This window comes from Arvicola amphibius, chromosome 11 (assembly GCF_903992535.2).
Source record: "Arvicola amphibius chromosome 11, mArvAmp1.2, whole genome shotgun sequence".
NCBI classification, from domain to species: Eukaryota; Metazoa; Chordata; class Mammalia; order Rodentia; family Cricetidae; genus Arvicola; species Arvicola amphibius.
The window spans coordinates 73,872,830-73,894,977 of NC_052057.2; the positions used below are offsets into that span (position 1 = coordinate 73,872,830).

The following is a 22,148-nucleotide window of genomic DNA, read 5'->3' on the forward strand; positions in this document are numbered from 1 at the left end:
TAACTCTCACATCTTGATTAACCCATATTCAGTAATCTGTGTAGCACCACGAGGTGGTGCCTTACTGGGAAGATTCTAGCCTGCATCCATCTCAGGAAGGAGAGTCATGGCTACTGCTTCATGGCGGTTGCCTCACATCCCTTCTTCCCAGCATTCTGTTCTGTCTACTCCACCCACCTATGTTCTGACCTATCAGGCCAAGCAGTTTCTTTATTAATTAACCAATGAAACAGCAGATAGATAGAAACACTCCTACATCAGGTTTTGTTTCCAGTACCACAAAACAATTTTCCTCTTGTCTAGTAGGTTTTAAGTCCAATTGGATAGCTGTTGGTTGCTGCCAAGGTATGTGAGACACTACTGCACCCTAGTTAATCATGCTATGGTGACCATTGTTGGGGTTTGTGGACATCATAGCTGGGGAGGACTATTGGTTGTTTCCCTTTGAAAGCTTTCATGGTTCTCAGGAAGGAGACTTTCAGGTCAGATCCAGCTCAGGTCCTCTGGGTCCTCTGTCCAAAGCATAAGGTGTCTTCAACAATTGCAGCTTAAATCTTCCACCCCTGGCGGAGAATGGCAATAGCAATTAGCCTATAATAGTTTAGGATCCTTTTGGTCACCCCTGATAATTCAAAAAAGGGTTTCTCATGCCTAATGTTGGGATTTTTGTTAGTCTTTGCCTCTTGAAGGGGGGCATTGACAGCCCACATGGGAAAATTTTATTTTATGTATGTATATACACCATACATATATACACATATTTATAGACTTACATATGGTATAGGCATATTCTTCTGACTTCAGACATCATTATTGTTATTTTATCTTTCTATCTTTTGTATTTATATCTTAAAATTTTTTATGTTTCAAAATTTCTTTACCATGTCTATTGTTTGAAGAACATTTAAATTCCTTTTAAGGTAACACTAGTGGTGATTTTTCTTCAGTCACCTTTAATTTTACAAGGTCTTTTTAAAATGAACTTTTTAGAAATGATTAACTATTTTTACTTTCTTATGTGCATTGGTGTTTTGCCTACATGTATGTGTGTCTGTGGGAGGATATTGGATCCCCTGGAGCTGGAGTTACAGACATTGTAGGGTGTCATATGGGTGCTGGGAATTGAACCGGGCTCCTCTGGAGGAGCAGTCAGTGCCCTTAACCACTGAGCCATTTTTTTTCCAGCATAGAAGGTCTTAATTTTAGGATTTATTTTTCCACTGAAAACAACGTATAAATCTGAAAATGTGACCAAATGTTAGCCTTTATGGTGTGAATTTTGCTACCATTCAAATCATTCACTTGCACACAGTGTGTCATTTCTTTGTACCTGCTTTCACTGTTTTTCCTTCTCTTTGCGTCTCTGAAATTTAATTATAATGTATTTTGGCATGTATTTCCTTGGATATCTTATTCTTATTTTCTTAGCTTTAAAACACATGGTTTTGTATATAGCACTACATTTTGTGTTTGTATTTACAAAGCTTTATTAGTTATGAAGTCAGTTTTGTAGTTAATAGCTAGTATTATAGCTTATAATACAACTTGAGAATATATTCCCTTTAATAAAAGGAGTAATTAATTTTTTATATGAGGTATGTTCTGAGATCCAAAGTGAAATATTTTTTTGTGGCTTTCTGCAAAATAATTTTGAGAACTGTTGATTAAAATCATTCATGTTTTATTTTGTTTGAAGAGGGCTAATTAGCAGCAACCCTGGATTTGAGACTAATGCTGATAAGCAAAAAGATGGGATTTTTTTTCTACCTCCAAATTACGTAGTTTTCATAGCTTGTTTTTCTAACCAATTAAATCGATCACAAACTGATGTTTTTATACAGTTATGAATAAATTAAAAACAACCTTCAAAGCATTCAGCATCAGTCTGTGACCTGATGTTAGATGGAAGAACTGAAGTAGAGAGAGGCGAGAAAAGGAAGAAGGAAACACAAAGTGTATCCTATTTAACTGAAAATTTAAACTCCCCTCCCTCCCCCCGTTATCAAATCCTGCCTCTTCTACACTCTGGTGCCACTATTCTTCCATTCCTGTGAGTTTGCCTTTTTAGGGTTCCGTGTGCAAATGATTGCCTGGTATTTGTCTTCCTATGCCTGTCTTATTTTTCCTAGGCATTGTAAACCTTTATTAACTTGTGTCTTTAAATAGTTCAAGTAATATTTTTGCACCGTCCCTCCTTTACTCCTACCTCTGGTAAAATGGAAAGGCTTTGGTCCTCAGAGAACAAGACTGAAATCCCGAATGTCTGGCACATAGTAGCCAGTGAGTAAATTGTATATATTTTATGAATCAATGTTATAGTAAAGTAATTTAAGGAGGTTACTTTATACTTACTATAGTGCTTGGCAGTAGAAGGTAGTAAGTAAATCATTAAATTGAAAAGTATTGCATTACTCTTACTGAAAAGAGACTTAAATATCTATTTACCCCCATGATGGACCAAAGAAATGATTCCACCAAAGTCTAGTGTGCTGAAGCAATTAGTTTAATTGCTTAATTTAGAGTTTTAGAAGTATGGATAGGAGTTACCTACAGGCATGCATATGTGTAGGAGAGTGTGTGTGTCTGTGTGTGTGTGTGTCTGTGTGGGGGTGTGTGTGTAGAGGTCATGAAACTAGAAGGAGCACTGTGGCAATGAAGGAAAGGATCTTAAAGTAGAGGGGAGAAATAATGGAATACATGTAGCATAAAAACAGAAGGGAAACTTTTCTGTGGGAGAAAAAGAACCAGTGGGGGTGGGGTGTGGCAGGGGAAGGAAGGGTAATGAGGGAGGAAGAAAAGAAAGTAGTATGAAAATAACTTTACATTACTTTGCAGGCTAAGTTAAAATATTAATTTAAAAAATTGGGCATGCATGTTTTATAGGGTTTTTAAAAATAGTAATCCAAACCAGAAACATTAGTTACTTTCAACACATATAAGCATTTTCAAGAAGTTATAATTCTGTTCATAATTTTCTTGAGGGGCTCACACATGCGCGCGTGCATGCTCTCTCTCTCTCTCTCTGTCTCTCTCTCTCTCTGTCTCTCTGTCTCTCTATGTCTCTCTCCCTCCCCCCCCCTCTCTCTCTCTCACACACACACACACACACACACACACACACACACACACAGGTACACACACCCAGAGGGAAAGAGAGACAGAAAGGTAGAGGGGAGGAGTGCACATGTACCTAATACATTATAGTTACAATATTTTGTTCCTCATACTTCTGGTTAATGTAGTTGTTGCGGGGATGGGGAATAGTTTGATAATTCAAATTCTGTGGTTGTTGACATATATTCTTTGTGGTTTTTTTATTTGTACATTTAAGTGAAACAAAATTTTGGAGCCTGGTTTTTTTGAACTTATATTTTTTGCTGTTTTGTTTTTAATGTTCCAAATGAACTTCTGAAGACTAATCAAAGTACCTAGTGAACTTTCTGCTTGCTTGTGCTAATGTTTGCTTTTCTTTCTTTTTGCCCTCACCAGAGGAAATAAAAGTTGAAACTGAGAAACAAAGGTTCGTATGATTTCTTTTATGAAATTAATTTGTATACTTTTGAGTCTTGGCCAAAATAGTAATATAATCATCTGTATTTTTATAGTTACAGATCTTCTTTATGTAATCTTCGTAATAGAATCGAAATAGTTCTTAAGAAACAACTTTATATAAATTAGACATTTCTGAAATATCATGAGCTAACTTCTTTTCTTGAAAATGTATATTTAGAAAAATGACTAGGTTTCTTTGACCTTGTTAGCTTCCTTAGAACAGAGCGGAAGTTATTCAGAAGTGTACTTCAGTATGAAGGCATGTGGAAAGTCTTAAAGCTGCTTAAAATTCCATGTAACTGTGTTAGGTTCTTTGAAATGATTATTTAGTGGCTCTTTGGAAATAGAAATTTCATGTTGTGTTTGGCAGCTGTGGTGGCTGCCCTTCATTCTGTGGCAGGCTGCTGACCTCTAGGCTTTGCTTTCCTTGTGTACTTCACAAGGACACAAGTTCCTTCTTTTTTTTTTTTTTTTTTTTTTTTTTTTTTGGTTTTTCGAGACAGAGTTTCTCTGTGGCTTTGGAGCCTGTCTTGGAACTAGCTCTTGTAGACCAGGCTGACCTCGAACTCACAGAGATCCGTCTGCCTCTGCCTCCCGAGTGCTGGGATTAAAGGCGTGGGCCACCACCGCCCGGCACAAGTTCCTTCTAGAACTGATTTTTTTCTTAATGAACATCATCATTAAGTAAATGTGATATTATAATTAAACTGTCCTTTTTTATTTAGTCCTCCTCATGGAGAAGCAAAAGCTGGATCAAGTACCCTTCCACCGGTGAAATCAAAAACAAATTTTATTGAAGCAGACAAGTACTTCTTACCTTTTGAGTTGGCGTGCCAGTCCAAGTGCCCCCGCATTGTTAGTACATCTCTAGACTGTTTGCAGGTCTGTATAAAATGATACCTAAAACTGTCTATTTTCAATGTATTTCTAATACTACTCATAGTTGGCTATTTAAGTATGTCCATAAAAGCCTCGAATACTCTTTTTGAGGTAAGAAACAAGATGTCATTTATATTCCAGATAGACAATAGTTTATTCCTTTTTTCTTTTTAATTTATTTTGATAGTAGTTTCAAAAAGATGTTTCTGGTTAGTATCAACAAGAAACCATTAGCAAACAAAATCTAAGGTTGTTAATAAAAGTGTTGATTTGCTCTCTTTCCATTTTTTCCATTATTTCCAGTGATATAATGCTGTTGCATGTATAGTTCTTGAGATGGGCACTTGTATGTTCCTGTGTGATCTTGAACTCCTAGTTTCAAGAAGTCATCTGTCCCTGCCTCCTAAAGCAGTCAGGCCACAGGCCCCAGGCCCCAGGCCCCAGGCGTGCACCACTGTACTCGAGTCTTCACTAAAGCCCTGTTATTTTATAGAATGCCCCATTTTGGTGTTGACACTGTTTGCATTCTTACTATTTTCCCTACCTGTGACATTCATTAATATCAGAAATATTCATGAGTTTCCCCTTTTTATTCTCAGATACAAACTCACCGTATCTTAGATATTCTGTGAGACAGACTTCTAGATGTTGCGTGTTTGTATTTGTTTTCAGGCATTGTCATTGTTTGAAGGTTGTACATTCTGCTAACAACTTAGTATCTAAGAAAAAAATGATTTGTTCTTAAGATAGTTTAAAGATAAATTCATCTTATTTCTGACCTTGCTTTCACTTATTAATAGCATTATTAATGCCCAATGCCTTCCTTCTCAGCTAAAAATTTAATAGTAAATGGATAATTCTGAGATTTTTGTAGCTAGTATTTGGAAACTAGATTTCATGAAGATTGATGATATAAAGTTAGAAAGAGATTTGATGTCATTTGAAAGTGTTAAGATAGCTCCCTCCCCCCAAAAAACTATCAGTAAAACCTTGTTTACATAGAAAGTAGCAAGCAGTTCTAAGATATCACAGACATGTTCGTAAGGCTTGGCTTTCTAAAAGTATTGCCTAATAGTTTTGTTACTATCAGACTGTGTTTGTGATTATTCCAGCTACAGATAGTTATCCAATTTTAGTTAGTAGACTATACAGGAAAAAAAAGGCATAGTCTTTGGCTTTGATTATACCTTGATGTTTTTGTTTAAAAATTAATATATATTCATTCAAATGTATTTTTTTCATTCAAATGTATTTTAGTTCATAGTCAATTAATGTATTTATTAGTTAGCTTGACAAGCTATTTTGTTATGACTGTTTCAGAAACTTATTGCTTATGGGCACCTGACTGGCAATGCTCCAGATAGTACGACACCAGGCAAAAAATTAATTGATAGAATTATTGAAACAATATGTGGCTGCTTCCAGGGTCCTCAAACAGATGAAGGAGTTCAGTTGCAGATAATAAAGGTAATTAATTACATAAAATGGGTATGTTATTTATTATGTATACGTTTTAAACCAGAAGCTTTTTGCTTTGGAAATATTAGGAAAGGTTATTTGTAGTGATGAGCTGCGGGCAGGCCTGTTTCTCATCCTGCCCGGCTCCCACACAGCTAGCTTTACACCCGAAATAACAACGCACAAACTGTATTCATTTAAGCACTTCCTGGCCCATTAGTTCCAGCCTCTTATTACCTAATTCTCACATCTTGCTTTAACCCATATTTAGTAATGTGTGCAGCACCAGAGGTGGTGGTTTACCGTGAAGATTCTAACCCACGTCCATCTTGGGCCGGAGCTTCATCACATCTGTCTCAGAGAGGAGAGGCATGACGACTGACTAACTTCCCTTCTTCCCAGCATTCTGTTCTGTCTACTCCACCCACCTAAGGGCTGGCCTACCAAATGGGCCAAGGCAGTTTCTTTATTAACCAATGAAACCAATTCAAACAGAAGACCCTCCCACATCAGTTATTTTCTTTGCATTCTGGCTATGATAGAGACCATTGGGATAATGTTTAGAACTGTCATGAGATTTGCTGTTTTATGCCAAGACTTTATTAGAGGAAAACTACATTCCATATCTCTTCTTTTGGCCATCCTAGTCTGGATGATTGCTGGGGTCTTCACAATTTTTTCTGTGCCTGTCCTGCTTTTTATATACATGTTCCATCTTTTAAGTTTTAAATTTTAAAAAACGAATGTGACCCTATTCGTTTTTTTTTTCTGTATTGTTAGATCCCACATTGTCTTCTTTCTCAGCCCATGTATCACTAAGTATACTGGTTTTCTTTTGGCTTCTCTTGTGCTCATCCACCTATTAAACCTGCTCAAAAAATCCAAGTTTGTGCTATAATGAACCTGGGTGGTTGAAGCTGAGAAAAACTAGTCGTGTTCTTGTTAATGTTATAGCTATGGTAGTGGTAATATGTTTATATATTGATATGATATTGTATGAGACATATGCTCAGTTGTGATAAAATGAAATATTCTGCATTTTAGTAAACAAATAGTACTATTTCTAATAAAATTTAGCTAAAGGATGTTCTGGAGTGTATAGGCCGATAGGGAAGCTACTTTCAGAGTGGTGAAAGCCTTAGATATTTTAATAGAAACATGTTCAAAGTAGCTAGATAGGTACACATTACTACCTAAAGTGGTAATTGTTTTTGAAAGTTTTAATTTTGAAATGAAAATTCCTATCTTTGTGTATAAACTCTGGATGCAGTATTGCTTGTGTTTCTTTTCTCTTAAAGGCTTTACTTACTGCAGTAACATCACAACACATAGAAATCCACGAAGGAACTGTCTTGCAAGCTGTGAGAACATGCTACAATATCTATCTAGCCAGCAAAAATCTCATCAATCAGACAACAGCCAAAGCTACTCTTACTCAGATGCTAAATGTTATCTTTGCACGCATGGAAAACCAAGCGGTGAGTATGGGGAGCGAGGACCCCACAGGCGTCTGGAGTGGCTGCAGTGAAGTGAGGTCTCTTGTGGACAGCAAGGCCTCCCGGTCCTTGTATGTTTTAGTCTTTGCTTTCCCGATACACTGTACTGATTTTAGACAAGATGTACTTTTAATTTACAGATAGGATGTAGAAGATTGAATACCACATGCAAGTGTTTGTATATTGATATTTTTACCAAACTTAAGCTTAATAAAGTGTAAAGTATATGTAAAACTACCTCATTTGATATGTTCAAGTATACAATGATTCAGTAAGCCCCAAAACAATAGTGCATTTTTATATTGATGAAGTACATTTTATTTCTTCCATACGTTAAAGAGCTATGATATTACTTGTCCTTAAAACTATTTCAGGTTTGTTGAAAAGAGATTAAGAACTATAGACTTAACTTGGTTTTTTAATGTATTTTGTTCTTCATCTTACTGCAAAGGTCTTCATAATTAAAGACTGAAAAAATAATTGATAGATATTTCTTTTCCCCCCTTGACTTTCTGCTTTTAGTTTGGTTTATAAATTTTGTGTGTGTATGTGGTATGTGCTGGTATGCTCCCCAGCATGGGGCGTCATGAGTCTTCCTCCACCAGTTGCTGCCTTTTTTCTTTTTGGATAGGGTCAGGTTCAGGATTTGTCTTTTCCCTCCCAGCATTAACAGACACATGCCACTCTCCAGGCTTTTAACTTAGTGCTCATGCCTTCATAGCAGCCTGTGCCCTGTGCCACCCCCCAGTGTGATTCCTGAACACACCCATACCAGGGAGCTAACTCTAGGATAGGCCTCACTTGGATTTCATTAGTCTCGTGAACAGCAGCGTCTGGTTTCTGACCTAGGATTCGCACATTACATTCAGTTGTTAGGACTTTGTCTTCTCCATTCTGTTAAAACACCTCAGCGCTTCTTTCCTTGTTTAGAATAAGGCTGTACTCTTTTTTCTTTTTTTTGGCTAGAAATGTTTCATTTTACATACATCATGCCAAGACGCTAATGCCGATTCCGTTTTAGGCTCATGATATTAACCTTGACTGCTTGGTTAAGAATGTTTCTGCCAGGAGCTAGAGAGATGATGGTTTATCTGTTGAGAGCACTGGCTGCTCTTGCAGAGGACAGGGTTTGACTCCCAGCACCCACATGTGTGGGTTCACAACATGATCCACTCTCATCTCCCTCCACACCTCCTTCTGGCCTCCTTGCATGTGTTGTACAGGGATGTGATACACAGGCAAACACCTACATACATAAAAGTAAAACATTCTTATAAGATGGAATATATCTCTCGGGTTCCTCCAGTGGAGGTTATTAATCTTTCTTTTTGGAAGGTATTTTAAGACTATGCAAATATCTTATTTTTCCCTTATACCCCATTTTAGTATCTTTCAATAGTAGATCTTGTTGGGAATAATTCTTACTCTGTTGTTTCCTTGGTGTTATTTTGTTTCCTTCCTTTTCTGTTTATTAACTAGAGTCCTATTTTTGCAATTTCCCTATTTATTCAGGTATTCAAATAAAAACTACACCTGGGTCTTTATTCTATCTTATGTATAGTAACCTGATATTATCATGTTTTGCCCATGTTATTTCAGTTTGATGTCCCTTTGCTCATTTGACAAGATCCCATTCTGTTTTAAATACCTCAATACTTTCCTAGTCTTAAGATGTTTTATGCTCCTTAAAAAAAATACCCTTTTGGGGCTGGAGAGATGGCTCAGCCATTAAAGGCTAGGCTCACAACCAAAAATATAAGAGTTCGGTTCCAGCACCCATGGCTGTCTCTCAGCCACACAAAAAAAAAACTTTTGTAGGCCGAGTTTCTCCATGTCACAACAGCTGTTCCCAAATAACCACTCAGAGACTTATTGATTATAAAAGCACAGCTGATAGCTTCATAGCTTATGCTTGTTTTTAGCTAACTCTTTTAACGTAATTAATCCATTTCTATTCATCTGTGTGCTGCCCCAAGGCTCGTTTACTCATGTACGTACTTCCCATCCTGCTCCGCCTGCGTCTCATGGCGTCTCCTCAGACTCCATCCTTCTTCCCAGCATCCTCTTAGTCTGGTTCTCCTGCCTGACTTTATCCTGCCTAGCTATAGGCCAGTCAGCCTCTTTATTAAACCAATCATAGTGACATAAATTCACATAGTGTAAAGGAATATCCCATGCCCTTGGAAGCTTTCCATAAATAGACAGTATGCCATGATAATATCTACCCCTTCCCACTTAAACTCCTCTCAGGGCCCCCTCCACATCATAGCTTTCTTTTATAATTATCTAATACACTGAGTTCAATTAGTGCTGTTAATGGGCTTGGTTGTACCCTAGGGCATGGCGAATGACCAGTCCACATTCCTAAAGAAACAAGACTTTTGCACTCCCAGTAGCCACCAACTGCCAGTAGCTCCTCAACTAAGAGTTATGCCTAGTAATATTTCATTTGTATTTTAATAAATAAAGCTTGCCTGAGGATCAGAATGCAAAACAGCCCCATTACTCAGCCATACAGGCCAGGCACTGGTGGCACACACCTTTAATCCCAGCAGCCACACGAATTTAGAGAAAGATGTTATAAGTAAATCAAGGAGAAGACTAATATGTATTCTATGATGGTCACATACAGGTGTAGAGATGGGTGGAGGAGAGACTAGAGTAGGGGCATATTTTCCAGCTGTATTTGCTCAGAGAGCCAGAAGCAGGAACTCAGAGACAATGAACATACTAGTTAACTTGGTTAAGTTCCACATCCACTGTAGCATGGGAAACCTACCAGTGCTGACATCCCCTAAGAAAATGTATTCTTTCTTTCCTAGTGGCCGTTAGTTGCCAGTAGTTCCTCAGCGGATGCAGAGCTAATGAGCTCCTCCTTCATCCATGCTCGAATGCAGGTAGCTACAGCTGCCGTGAGTTCATGAGAGCACTGGCCTCATGGTCTCTAAAAGATGTATTGCACAGCTCTCTTCTCCATCCTCTGACTTGTAAATTCTTTCCATTCCCACTTCCCTGAGCCCTAGGTGGGAGAGGTTGGCATATCTGTTCTATTTAGGGCTGAGCATTCAATACACTCTTACTCTCAGTGCCCCGGTGAGTTATGACTCTCTACATTAGCCACTGCCCACTGCAAAAGGAAGCTTTTCTCATTAAAGTTGAGAGTAACACTGATTATTCTTTTCTTGAGTTGGTGGCACTGGGTTGAAAGGTGATGCTCTCAGACTTTCTGGTATTAGCAAACTACATATGCTGTAGTGTTGGTCTCAGAATTGTTTGTCATCTAGTAGTGCTTTTATTTGTAAAATAAGAATTTTGGACTATTAATTATATGGTTCTTTTACCATTTTAGACTTTAGAATCAGTTAATCCAGTTTTACTCATATAAGTTTATATAATTCTATGTAATTTGAAATATTGCTGAAGATTATGAAATGATATTGATACTGTGAAATATTTATCTTTGTGGGAATTAATTCTTTGATAATTCTTCATATCAGCTCCTGAATGCTGAAAGAGATGTGTTAGCAGCAATAAAGTTCTAAAAAATAAAATCCTGGGATCCTAGTTGATGTTTTTATTAGCATCTTGTTAAGTGAGCCAGTTTATTAGGTGGTATTACATACACAAAAATGACACATCTTCTAAAATAAAATTCACTGATTGACACAATTATTTTTATGCTTTCTAGATGACTGGGCAAAATGATGTAAGCTCTCCTGACAGTTTTACTTACTAAATATAGTTTTAATACAGTGTTTAAAAGGTGTTTGCTATGATCATGTCAGAACATGTTACAAAAGGATATGTACTGAAAAGTTCCTACCCGTTTTTCTCCATTTGATCATTCCCTAATCTCCACCCCATGTAGATGTTTCTTGTGTATCTTTCTATGCTTTACTTCCAGGTTCAAAAACAAAAGGGAGGGTGGGAAGGAGAGAAGGGAACAAGAGAGGGGGGAGACAGACAGAGAGAGAACATAAATGTGAAAAAGTATTGTTGTACTTTGCTTTTATTTGTGGGTTATCTATTTGGTTTTAGGTAAATATATTATTGGCAGCAATCCAGTTACTATTTGGTAGCATTAAGTTTATTTTCATTTAGATAGTATATTTCTCAGTATCAGACATCAAATACAAAGTCTGAAGAGAAGACTCAGTAGCTAAGAGCACTTCTTTCTATTCCAGAGGACTCCAATTCGGTTCCCAGCATTCAAATCAGGTGGCTCAGAATCCAACTCCCTCTCTTCTGGCCTTCATGAGCACCAGCATACATGTGGCATTCAGTCATGTGGATACTCACATGTAAATAAAATAGTAAAAAATGAATACGTGTCAGTGAAGACTTCCTCTCTGTTCTTATGCACCAATTTCCAGACTGCTAAGGAGTAGCATAGTTTTTTTTACTATATTTTACTTTGGGATATAATTCCCAAGCCCAGAGAAAAAGGATACATTATATAAAAAATTTTATAGTTAGGTGAATTTCAAGCTACTTATTTTACTAATACTGAAATCATCTTGTTCTTTCCAGTTACAGGAAGCCAAACAAATGGAAAAAGAAAGGCACCGGCAGCAGCAGCATCTGTTACAGTCTCCAGTAAGCCATCACGAGCCTGAATCACCTCATCTTAGATATTTGCCTCCTCAGACTGTTGATCAACTATCCCAGGAACATGAAGGGGATCTTGATCCCCATACACACGATATGGATAAAAGTCTTCAAGATGATACAGAGCCTGAAAATGGATCTGATATTTCCAGTGCAGAAAATGAGCAGACAGAAGCTGATCAGGCAACTGCAGCTGAAAGTAATCTTGAGATGGGGCTGTGGGTGCTCGCATGTGAAGGGCAGAGGTGGGATGAGTGTCTGATGAATATGGAAGGAATAACTTAAGGATTACCACAAACTTTGTGACGATTGTGAGCTTCTCTGTCGGTGGTAAAGCTAATTCACTAACCTACAAAGTCTCTCCTAACGATCATTAGCATCTATCTCATGAGCATATGCTTTGTAGACTTCTTTGGAAGAGAGTTACCTTTCTAAAAAGAATCATAAACATCCGTTACAAAATTGCATAGCTACTCTCGTTTTCTTTTTTGCCTTAGTTTTATAGCAGAAGAGCTACTTAGGGCTTTTAGAATATGGTTGAAAATTTCATGCCATTATTGGTTTAGGAAGTATCATGCCTGTAATCTCATGATTTAAGAGGCTGAGGCAGGAAGATCATGACTTTGAGGCTGGTCTCGTGTACACAGCAAGAACCTATTTCAGAAAAAGTAGCAATATTAAATCTAAAAACAATTTTTATTAAGTAAATACAAAAAGTTCATTTAAAATATTTTTATATCTTTTTGTATATTAGTATATTGTATATTCTCTTTCTATATTTTTCTTTTTTTTAATCTGTGTATGTGCATGATTTGTGTGTAAGAGTGAGTGCAGGCGTGCCACAGTGCATGTGCAGAGGTCAGTCTTTGCCTTTCCACATTTCTTAAGGCAGACTAGCTGGCCCGGGACCTTCCACGAGTTCCCTGTCTCCACTTCACATCTCACTGTAGGAGAGCTGAAATTACATACAAGTGAAGTTTTGTGCGTTCTAATGATTTGAACTCAGGTCTTTATGCTTGTATAGCAGGTACTCTACCCACTGAGCAAACTCCCTAGTTCTTTGATACATTTTCCAAGAAAGTTTCTATGTGAGTGAAGTTAAATTGTCATAAAAAACTAATTTTTAGATAAATTTATCTATAGAAATAAGCACATGAAATAATTTTCTCTTTATTCTTTCAACCTGCCAGAGAGTTTGAGTTGTTTTTTTTTTTTTCCCCTTAACTTGATTTGAGAAATGATAGACATTGTGCTGCTTTGTGTTGTAGATAGATAGGGCTTAGTTAGACTTTATCTAAAATCTTGGGTTTGCAGGAAGAACTTGGCCTGCCTTGTGCCACAATTTTCAATTTCAAGCTGTTTTTAGCAAACTGCAGCATAGAATTGAAGGCTTATAAATGGTAGAAAAAATACTTACCAAGACACTTATGTTTTTAATCCCACAAAGGAATTTAAAGGCTTTTTTTTTCTGGTTTATGACCTAATTATACTGATTGAGCATACTTATTTAACAGATTTCCTATTGTAACACTTAACTCTTTTGTAGAACATGGCAAATAGTAGATTAAAAGCTGTGCAATAGGTTAAATAGATTAAAAACAGGGAGGACAGGCTCTGGGAAAACAGCTTTGTTAAATCATAATCCTTTCTAATAGTCTGCATGGAGACCAGTGTAGACATTACTGTAGGCAGCAATATAACATCGGCTGCCATTTGTTATAGGGAGGTTCTGCCAGGTGCCTGGAGCATCCTGAAGTGCCAATTGAACCACCTTAAGATACTTTCAGCATTTCAAAAGCCCCAGGTGTAATCCTGTTTTGGTCTGTGGTCATCTGTACAAGCTATCAGATTCCATCAATTTCTTTAACTGTCTGAAACCTGTTTTCATTTTTATTAAATTGTAAAATAAAATTTTTTTTAGCATGAATTCAGTTTACATTGGAAATAATAGATCCTTTTGTGAAGAAACAGTGAGCAAAACATTAGTAGTGTCCCAAATGGCCCAATCTCTGTCTCATTAGGTATTCTTTTTGTAATAAAATGCAATGCTGATATTTATATCAAAATGAGCTTCAGTTACTTTGATGCTAGATATGACAGAGTACATTACTTTTACATCAAAATACTCTGACATTTGGTTCTTTTTAGGATTAATCTGTGCACTCTCATTAGTTGAGTAGTAGTTTAATAGCTTATCCAATAGAACTTTGTTAAAATGGGTTTGGATTTTAAAAATGCTTAAGTATTGTCTTGATTATGAATTCTGAAAATTTAACAATATTATAGTTTCAATTTTTCATATTCATTTAATTTTTGTCCCAAAAAATTTTTCATTACACCTGTTTGGTAAATGTATCTTAGAAAGTTAAAATAATGTCTTGATTTTTTTTCTCTTTCAAAGCATTATCTAAAAATGATATATTGTATGATGGAGACTGTGAGGAAAAGCCACATGATATTGTCCAGAGCATTGTAGAAGAAATGGTGAACATCATTGTTGGAGGTAGTGTACTTCACTTGAAATTAGTTTCAATTCATGATGATATGTACAGGGTAAGCAGAAGACCGGGAGAATATATTAGGTGCATACGATGGATTTGAGTGTTGCTATTTAGCTGTAGTGGCTTACCAGCACTTTCAGGATTCCACTCCTACCAAAGCTCCAGGAGCAGCCTTCATGTGATTGCCTTCTCCCTTTTCCATTCATCATTTTGTCTAGCACAGTCTTAGTTGTGTGCTCAGTTGTATGTCTCTGTAAGTCAAGATACACCACACTCAGAAGGACAGGGATTGTGGAATGTCTGTGGATAAGAAAGAAAAGGTTACATTCCATTATCAACGAACAGTTACAATTCAGTGAAAAAATGAATGGTTTCTGCTTAAAATGAGCTAGCAGGACTTCATATAGTAGGTAACACATACAGGGAATGACATGCATCATGTAGATATGGAAGAGTGGCAGTTGATATACTGGAAGAGAGGACTGGATTTACGTGGTGATTTGGTACAATACATGTGGTGCCATAAAATAGGAGACAAATCACAGAAGCCATTTAACAGGGTTATAAGTTACAGGGTTAGGATTTTAGATTTTACTCTAAGGACAAAATGAATCACATTGGTGATTTTAGAACTAAGAATTTTGATAAGAAACCAGGGCTGAAAAAAGGAAGACATTACCAGACTTGTATCACAGGAGTCCAGGGGTCTGGTCTAACTGTAGTAAGAGTGGAAATGAGAGAAAGCAGGAGTGATAAATCAGGTAATAGACTTTATAACCAGTTAGGTGCTAAGGAAGAGAAAGCATGTATGTCACAAGTTCTAAGGCTACTTCACAGTGTGCTGCTTCACTGAGAAGACTCAAAAGACTCAACAGAGTTAGTTGTCTTCATTGATAAGTTTTATTATAGCCTAAAGTTTTAGAGTAGTACCATTAAAGGAGAAGATAGATGAGATGCATGAAGTACAGTCTAGAGGAACTAGGTATCCTCATCTATTCACGATGCCATTCAGGATGTTTTTAATTCCTCCAGGTTCAAATTGTGGAATATTAGCAAAATGTTTAATATGTATTTGAGATTTCAGGACCAGAATTTTAAGTGCTGTCACATCGTACCTTTTGCCTAACATGCACTAAAATTCCAGGCTTCCAAAAGAAAAATTGGTTTGCCATAGTGTAAACTGTTTGGACTTAGTGACCCACTTTGATCATCTCTGGATGGAAACACTTCCAATGTATCGAAAATTAGCCAAAGGGCAATACCTAAAGTGCGCTTTTCTAAGATGAGCCATAGACCTCCTACTCTTTTCTTCAGCAGTAGCCTCCCGGTTTTAAAACTCAATCCATTAGATGTTTAGTGATATACTCTTGCCAGAATTAAGTGATAGTATAGAATTACTTGTGGAAAAACACTAACACTTTTATTTGGCATACGGATTTTGACCTTCTGGTCATCTATCTGCATAGTCAAGTGTATCTGCATGGTTAAGACGCACAGTAGAAATGAGCACATTGTCCTCCTGGTGCACTATATTAGTAAACTTCATGTCACTGGTGGGTGTTTGTGGAAACAACTTAAAGGGAGAGCGTGTTTCTTTTGGTCACACTTTGAGAGATTTGGTTGAGTCCAGAGTCCCTTGGTTCTGTTGCTCCTGGGCTGTAGTGAGGTACAGATTTGTGCTGGAAGCATGTTGTAGAGCAAAGCAGCTATGTCCTGGCAGGTAGGAGTGAGAGACGCTTCTCCCAGTGACTGCTTCCTCTAGCCAGTTCCCGCTGGTTGACTATTGCACCTCCAGAACAGTACCAAAAGCTCAGGACCAAGCCTCAGCACATGAGCCGGTGAGGGATATTTCATAGTCACATATAACACTCTGTTCCTTGCCCCTAGAGGTCCATGGGTATCTCATGATTTAAACTGTGTGTAGTCTAATTCCATGAGTCTTCGAAGTGGTAACAGTTATTGTTTAAAGGTCTTCACCAAAGCGAATTCATAACCGCTAGTCCCTTAAAATTAAAACAAGCTATATAACTTTCCCTTTCCAAAGGGAGGACTGGGAGCAAAGAAAAGCTGCAGCCCATCAGGACAAATCACATCAAATCCTGGCTAGCCATTGTGCTCTGTGGCTTTGTCCATGCTCATTTTCTGGCCAGACTACAAGTTTTCAAACCCTTATGTTGGGTTTTTTGGTTTTAGGTTTTTTTTTCCTCTCAGTTCTAACTACAATCTGACTACAGGCAGCTAATAAGCACTATGCCACAGCTTGACTGCTGGACTACCTTGAAGTTTGTTCCACCAGGTTATTCTGTCCCTGTAAATTCTACATCTTACAGAGTTGCAGGACAAAAACAAAATGTAGGCAAGTTTGTTTGTTTGCTTCTTGGTTTTGTTTTTGTTTTTGTTTTGTTTTGGATTTTTTCCCCACCACATTGGAGCATAACTGACTTCTAGGCCAATTCCTGATATTTTCTTGATACTACACAAGTTCTTCTTCACTTACTCATTTATCAGCATTCTGGTTTTCTGACCTCCCACCAGAATTAGCCATTAGAGTCTACACTCTAGGCCAGTAGTTTTCAAACTGTGGGAGACAAATGACCTTTTCACAGGGGCCACCTAAGACCATCAGAAAAGACATTTAGATTACAATTTTTAATAGTAGCAAAATTAGAGTTATGAAGTAGCAACAAAGTAATTTTATGGTTGGGGGTCACCATAGCATGTATTAAAGGGTTGTAGCGTTAGGAAGGTTGGGAGGCATTGCTCTAGACCTTAGATATAAAGCAGTTTGAGAAAGCGGAACACGGCTGAGTAATCACACCTGCAGCTTTGATGGCAAAACAGAAACTGTCATTTCTTACTACTCATTTTTTTTTTGTCTTAGACTTTTTGTCCCAATAACAGATATCTGGAAGAACTAAAATAAGAGGAGGAAAGAATCATTTTTACTCAGTCCAGGGTTGTCGGGCTCCATGGTGAGACAGAACATCATGATGGGGAAATACGTGGTGGGTCAGAGCACCTCATCTCAGAAGGGACAGAAAGCAAAAGGGTGGGCATAAGACAGCCTTTAAGGACATGCTACTAGTGACCTCCTACAAATTAAAGTGGCTTCCAAAGGTGCATCAGCAACTGGAGGCTAGGCCCTGAACACAAAATCCTGGTAGATCTGAGTCACAGCAGGTAACAGTCTATTTAAAATGGTAGTTAAAATCCTAAGGTTATCCAATAAGAAAATGTAGAGACTAAAACAAAGCCACTGTGGTATTAGGAATATTAACTAAAAGCATAAAGCATTTTAAACTTTATAGAAAAAAGAAAAGTGTTCTATGCCCATATATTCTTTTAAAATAGTGCATTATAGGTCAGGGTTTGACAAATTATAAGCTATGTGCCAATTTTTGTTTGGAGAGAACTGGAGATAGAATTAGGTCCTGGAGGGCTGGGCGGTGGTGGCGCACGCCTTTAATCCCAGCACTTGGGAGGCAGAGGCAGGCGGATCTCTGTGAGTTCGAGACCACCCTGGTCTACAAGAGCTAGTTCCAGGACTGGCTCCAAAGCTGCAGAGAAACCCTGTCTCGAACCCCCCACCCATCCACCCACCCCCAAAATTAAGTCCTGGAGCATTCTAAGCCAGAGTTCTAGTATTGAGGTACTCTCCAGCCCCACTTGTTTTTATATATAAAGTATTATTGTAACACAGCCATGTTGCTTTTGCAATGCCTTCCATAGTTAGAATAGAGACTGACTTATTAACCCTAAGATATGTACTGTCTAATGTTTTATCAGAAAACATTGCCAGTACCTAATACAGGTATAGGCTAGGATGTAAAAGTTCTTTCATTGTTCTGCAACATTTTGCATAGAAAAATTTCAAATCTAGAGGAAATGTCGATGAACAGGATTATAAGCACCTTTATCTAGATTCATGAATGAATACTTTTGCTACCTTTGCTTTATGTCTTTATACAACCTCATGCATATATAGATCTTTGTTGGACCATTAGAAAATTGGCTGTGTACATTATGACATTTTACCCCTATATAATGCCCAGATATATTTTAAAAGTTAGGACATTATTATATGTCACCTCAATTTTGTTTCCACACACAGGAAAACTGCCACCTTTTTAAAGAATATCTAACATAGTTAAGAATTTTCCCACTTGTCCCAAAATGTGCTTCTGATGTTCTTTTCTTCCTTTTTTTTAAGCCCAAGACCTAATCTTAGCACTCTTCATATTCTTTCTATCTATCTATCTCTATCTATCTCTATCTATCTATCTATCTATCTATCTATCTATCTATCTATCTATCTATCTATCTATCATCTATTTATCTATCTATCTTTCTATCTATCTATCTACATATGTATGTGTTTGATCTCTTTAGTTATAGTCCTCTGACCTTTATCAAAAAGAATTAAATATTTGTTTGAGAAGAAATGAATAATAGCTGAAGTTTAATAAAATTTCTCACAGTGTAGTGTTCATCAGAGCCCAGTTTAGTGAGCTAGTGTAAATTTAAAAGTAGGCCTCTGCCTATGTACATCTGGAATAGCCTTCTGTCAGGTGAGTGTGCTTATTCACAGTACGATGTACAGACCATGTTGGGAAGCATGCCAAGTGCATGTTGCACCATAGTAAATACACTACCTTTTAACAGTGCCCATATGTATTTCCCTCTGCTTTCTGGCTACTGTTTCATTTTAGATTCTCTGTTTTCTAAGTGCACTCTGGTTTAGTCAAAGATGCTTGAGTGTCTTTTCTTGCCATTGTAGATATGGGAGAAGGGACTGCTGTAAGTGCACGCACAGATGGCAACATTGGAACTGTAGAGGATGGCAGTGACAGTGAAAACATTCAAGCAAATGGAATCCCGGGAACACCGATTTCTGTTGCATATACACCATCGTTACCTGATGACAGATTGTCTGTCTCTTCCAATGATACTCAGGTATTTATGGGGTGAAGTGGAGAGAAAGAAATGGGTGGACTGCCAGTATCTTGAACAAATCTTCCCAGTTGATGCTTTTGGCTGATTTCCATTTGTGGAAATAAAAGGCTGGGTTTTGAGTGGATTTCTTTCTTTGTCATTGCTATAACTTAGAGCAGTTTGTTCTCTTAAGATGTATTAATAGCTACATTCCAACTGTAAGTTGTGTTTCATCTGTGTTCACAATCCCTCACCCGCATTGAAGTTACGTTTAAGAGGAACATTCTTTCCACACATTCATGGAAAAAAATTTACAGTATCATAGGACAAGGGGAAATTTAGGAATGTGAAACCTTTTATCTGAGTCTCTGTACAGTTAGCATGGACGGAGTGACAGGCCTTGCTCATGCTTTTCTGCTTTCCATGATTGTGGTCCCTTCTGTGTGAAGAGGGATTCTAGAGGGTTTCATGATTGGATTGATCTTCACCAGTAAATGACTTTAAAGATTACTTCACTGTTTTATTCTGTCAGAGTCAATTAAAAAATATGAATTGGTTACATTTTAGGAGTATGCCTGATATCAAAGAAGGGATTTGGGGATTTTTTTTCTTTGTTTGTCTTTTGATACATGATTTCTCTGTGTAGCTCTGCCTGTCCTGGAACTCGCTCTATAGGCCAGGTTGGCCTTAAACTCACAGAGATCCACCTGTCTCTGCCTCCCAAGTGCTGGGATTAAAGGCATGCACCACCACCACCAGGCCAAAACCGGAATATTTTAAAGACTATATTTTGAAGGTATTAATTTAGTGTTGGGTATGAGACTAACACAGTGTGACAGATTCCACTTCAGGTTGTTTTTGTACCAGTTGGGGAGAATCCCACATCAGAGTCAATTGAATAATATACTAGAAGGCTAAAATGATTTACACTGGGATATGTCTTCATTTTCATGGTATATTGACTTGTTTAGGAATCTGGAAATTCTTCAGGACCTTCACCTGGTGCTAAGTTTTCCCACATTTTACAAAAGGATGCCTTTCTAGTATTCAGGTCATTGTGCAAGCTGTCAATGAAACCACTGTCAGACGGACCACCAGATCCAAAGTAAGTCACTCCACTTAAGTTTTTTTTTTTCTTTTTGCTTAAGTTTTTAAGCTTAAAACTTACTGTTAATATAGTGTTTGGGTTCTCATTTGTTCTTCTTGTCCTGTAGAATCTTGAAAATTTGCTGAAGGGAATATTTTATTTTAAAAAATACATACCAAAAATAGTTCAAAAACTGTTGAAATATATACCTTTCACCACCACCAAAGGATGGGCAGCAATATAGGATAGTGAATACCTGGTATGCAGTAGGTATCAGTATATGTTAGCAAGTGAAGAAAGCAGTGATTTCATATTTTCACATTTTGAGTAACTTTGGAACTATTAATGTCTAATGAATTAGCTTACAATGATTTCTGTTGACACTATACTAAGTACTCTGATAAAAGCTAATTATCTAATTCCCATTAAATATAGTTTGTATTTTGGGTGCTTGTTTGTTTTTGATTTAAGCTGGAACCATCTAGGAAGACGAAGTCTCAGTTGAGGAATAACCTCCATTAGACTGGCTTATGAGCAAGACTCTGGGACATTTTCTTGATTGATAGTAGATGTGGGAAGGCCCAGACTTCTCTGGGTGGTCCCAACTCTAGGTCCCGGATTATAAGAAAGCAGGCTGAGCAAGCCCTGAGAAGGAGACTAGTAAGCAGCATTCTCTCCATGGCCTCTGCATCAGTTCCTGCCTTTAGGTTTCTGCCTTGAGTTTATGCTCCGGGTTCCCTTGAGGATGGACTATGTCAAAGACAAACTCTTTTCTCCCCAAGTTGCTTTTGATCAATTGAAAAGAAACTTTTTTAAATTGTTGTTGTTTTTAATTATGGCACATAGGAAAGTGCCATATTTTGTAGATCATAATGTTCATATGTGTTTATATGATTCCAGTGAAATTTATTTCTTCTTGAAGTTAATAGAATGGCCTGTTCTTTGTTCTGTTTTTTTGTTTTTTTACTATTGTAGCAAGATAGCGTGCACTTGACAGTTTTTGGAGAATTTCAGGAAAAAGTATGTTTGGAGAAGTGACTTAGAGAAAAAGATGCTGAAATAGGGGGAATGTAAGCATTCCTCCTTCAGTTCAACAAAAAAATCTTTGGAGTATTTGAGTTTCTAATTCAGCTAAAGTCTGGAGAGTTACTACAGAAGCTTGAGAGCTAGGGAGATTGTAAAGTAGTAGTAGGGAGTAGTAAAGCCCTTGCTACCCAAGTGTGAAGACCTGTGTTCGGCACCTAGAATCCAGCTGCAGACAGTGAAGAGACTGTGTCACGAATAAGGTGCAGGGTGAGGCTTGTCCTTGCCACAGTTTGTCTACATTCATATGTGAATGTGCATGCGTACACAGACACTCATGATATATATAAACACTCATACACATAGGAAAAAAGCTTTTTTTAAAAATGTTTATTTATTATGTATACAACATTCTGCCTCCTTGTATACCCGCGCACCAGAAGAGGGCACCAGACCTCATAGATGGTTGTGAGCCACCATATGGTTGCTGGGAATTGAACTCAGGACCTCTGGAAGAGCAGCCTGTGCTCTTAACCACTGAGCCATCTCTCCAGCCCCCGGAAAAAAGCTTTTAAAGCTTCGTAATGTTCTGCAAATTATATTTTCTATAGT

At 37.5% G+C, this 22,148-nt stretch overlaps 1 protein-coding gene across 1 annotated transcript in view; it reads left to right on the plus strand.

The window, feature by feature from the left end:
- Arfgef1 (ADP ribosylation factor guanine nucleotide exchange factor 1) overlaps positions 1-22,148 on the plus strand; it is a 94,139-nt gene that overhangs the window by 15,327 nt on the left and 56,664 nt on the right. Inside the window, exons 2-9 of the mRNA XM_038347303.2 lie at positions 3,490-3,520; positions 4,278-4,434; positions 5,752-5,898; positions 7,188-7,367; positions 11,916-12,192; positions 14,395-14,496; positions 19,272-19,447; positions 20,398-20,531. Coding sequence (XP_038203231.1) covers positions 3,490-3,520; positions 4,278-4,434; positions 5,752-5,898; positions 7,188-7,367; positions 11,916-12,192; positions 14,395-14,496; positions 19,272-19,447; positions 20,398-20,531 — 1,204 coding nt within the window. The remainder of the gene's footprint in view (positions 1-3,489; positions 3,521-4,277; positions 4,435-5,751; positions 5,899-7,187; positions 7,368-11,915; positions 12,193-14,394; positions 14,497-19,271; positions 19,448-20,397; positions 20,532-22,148) is intronic.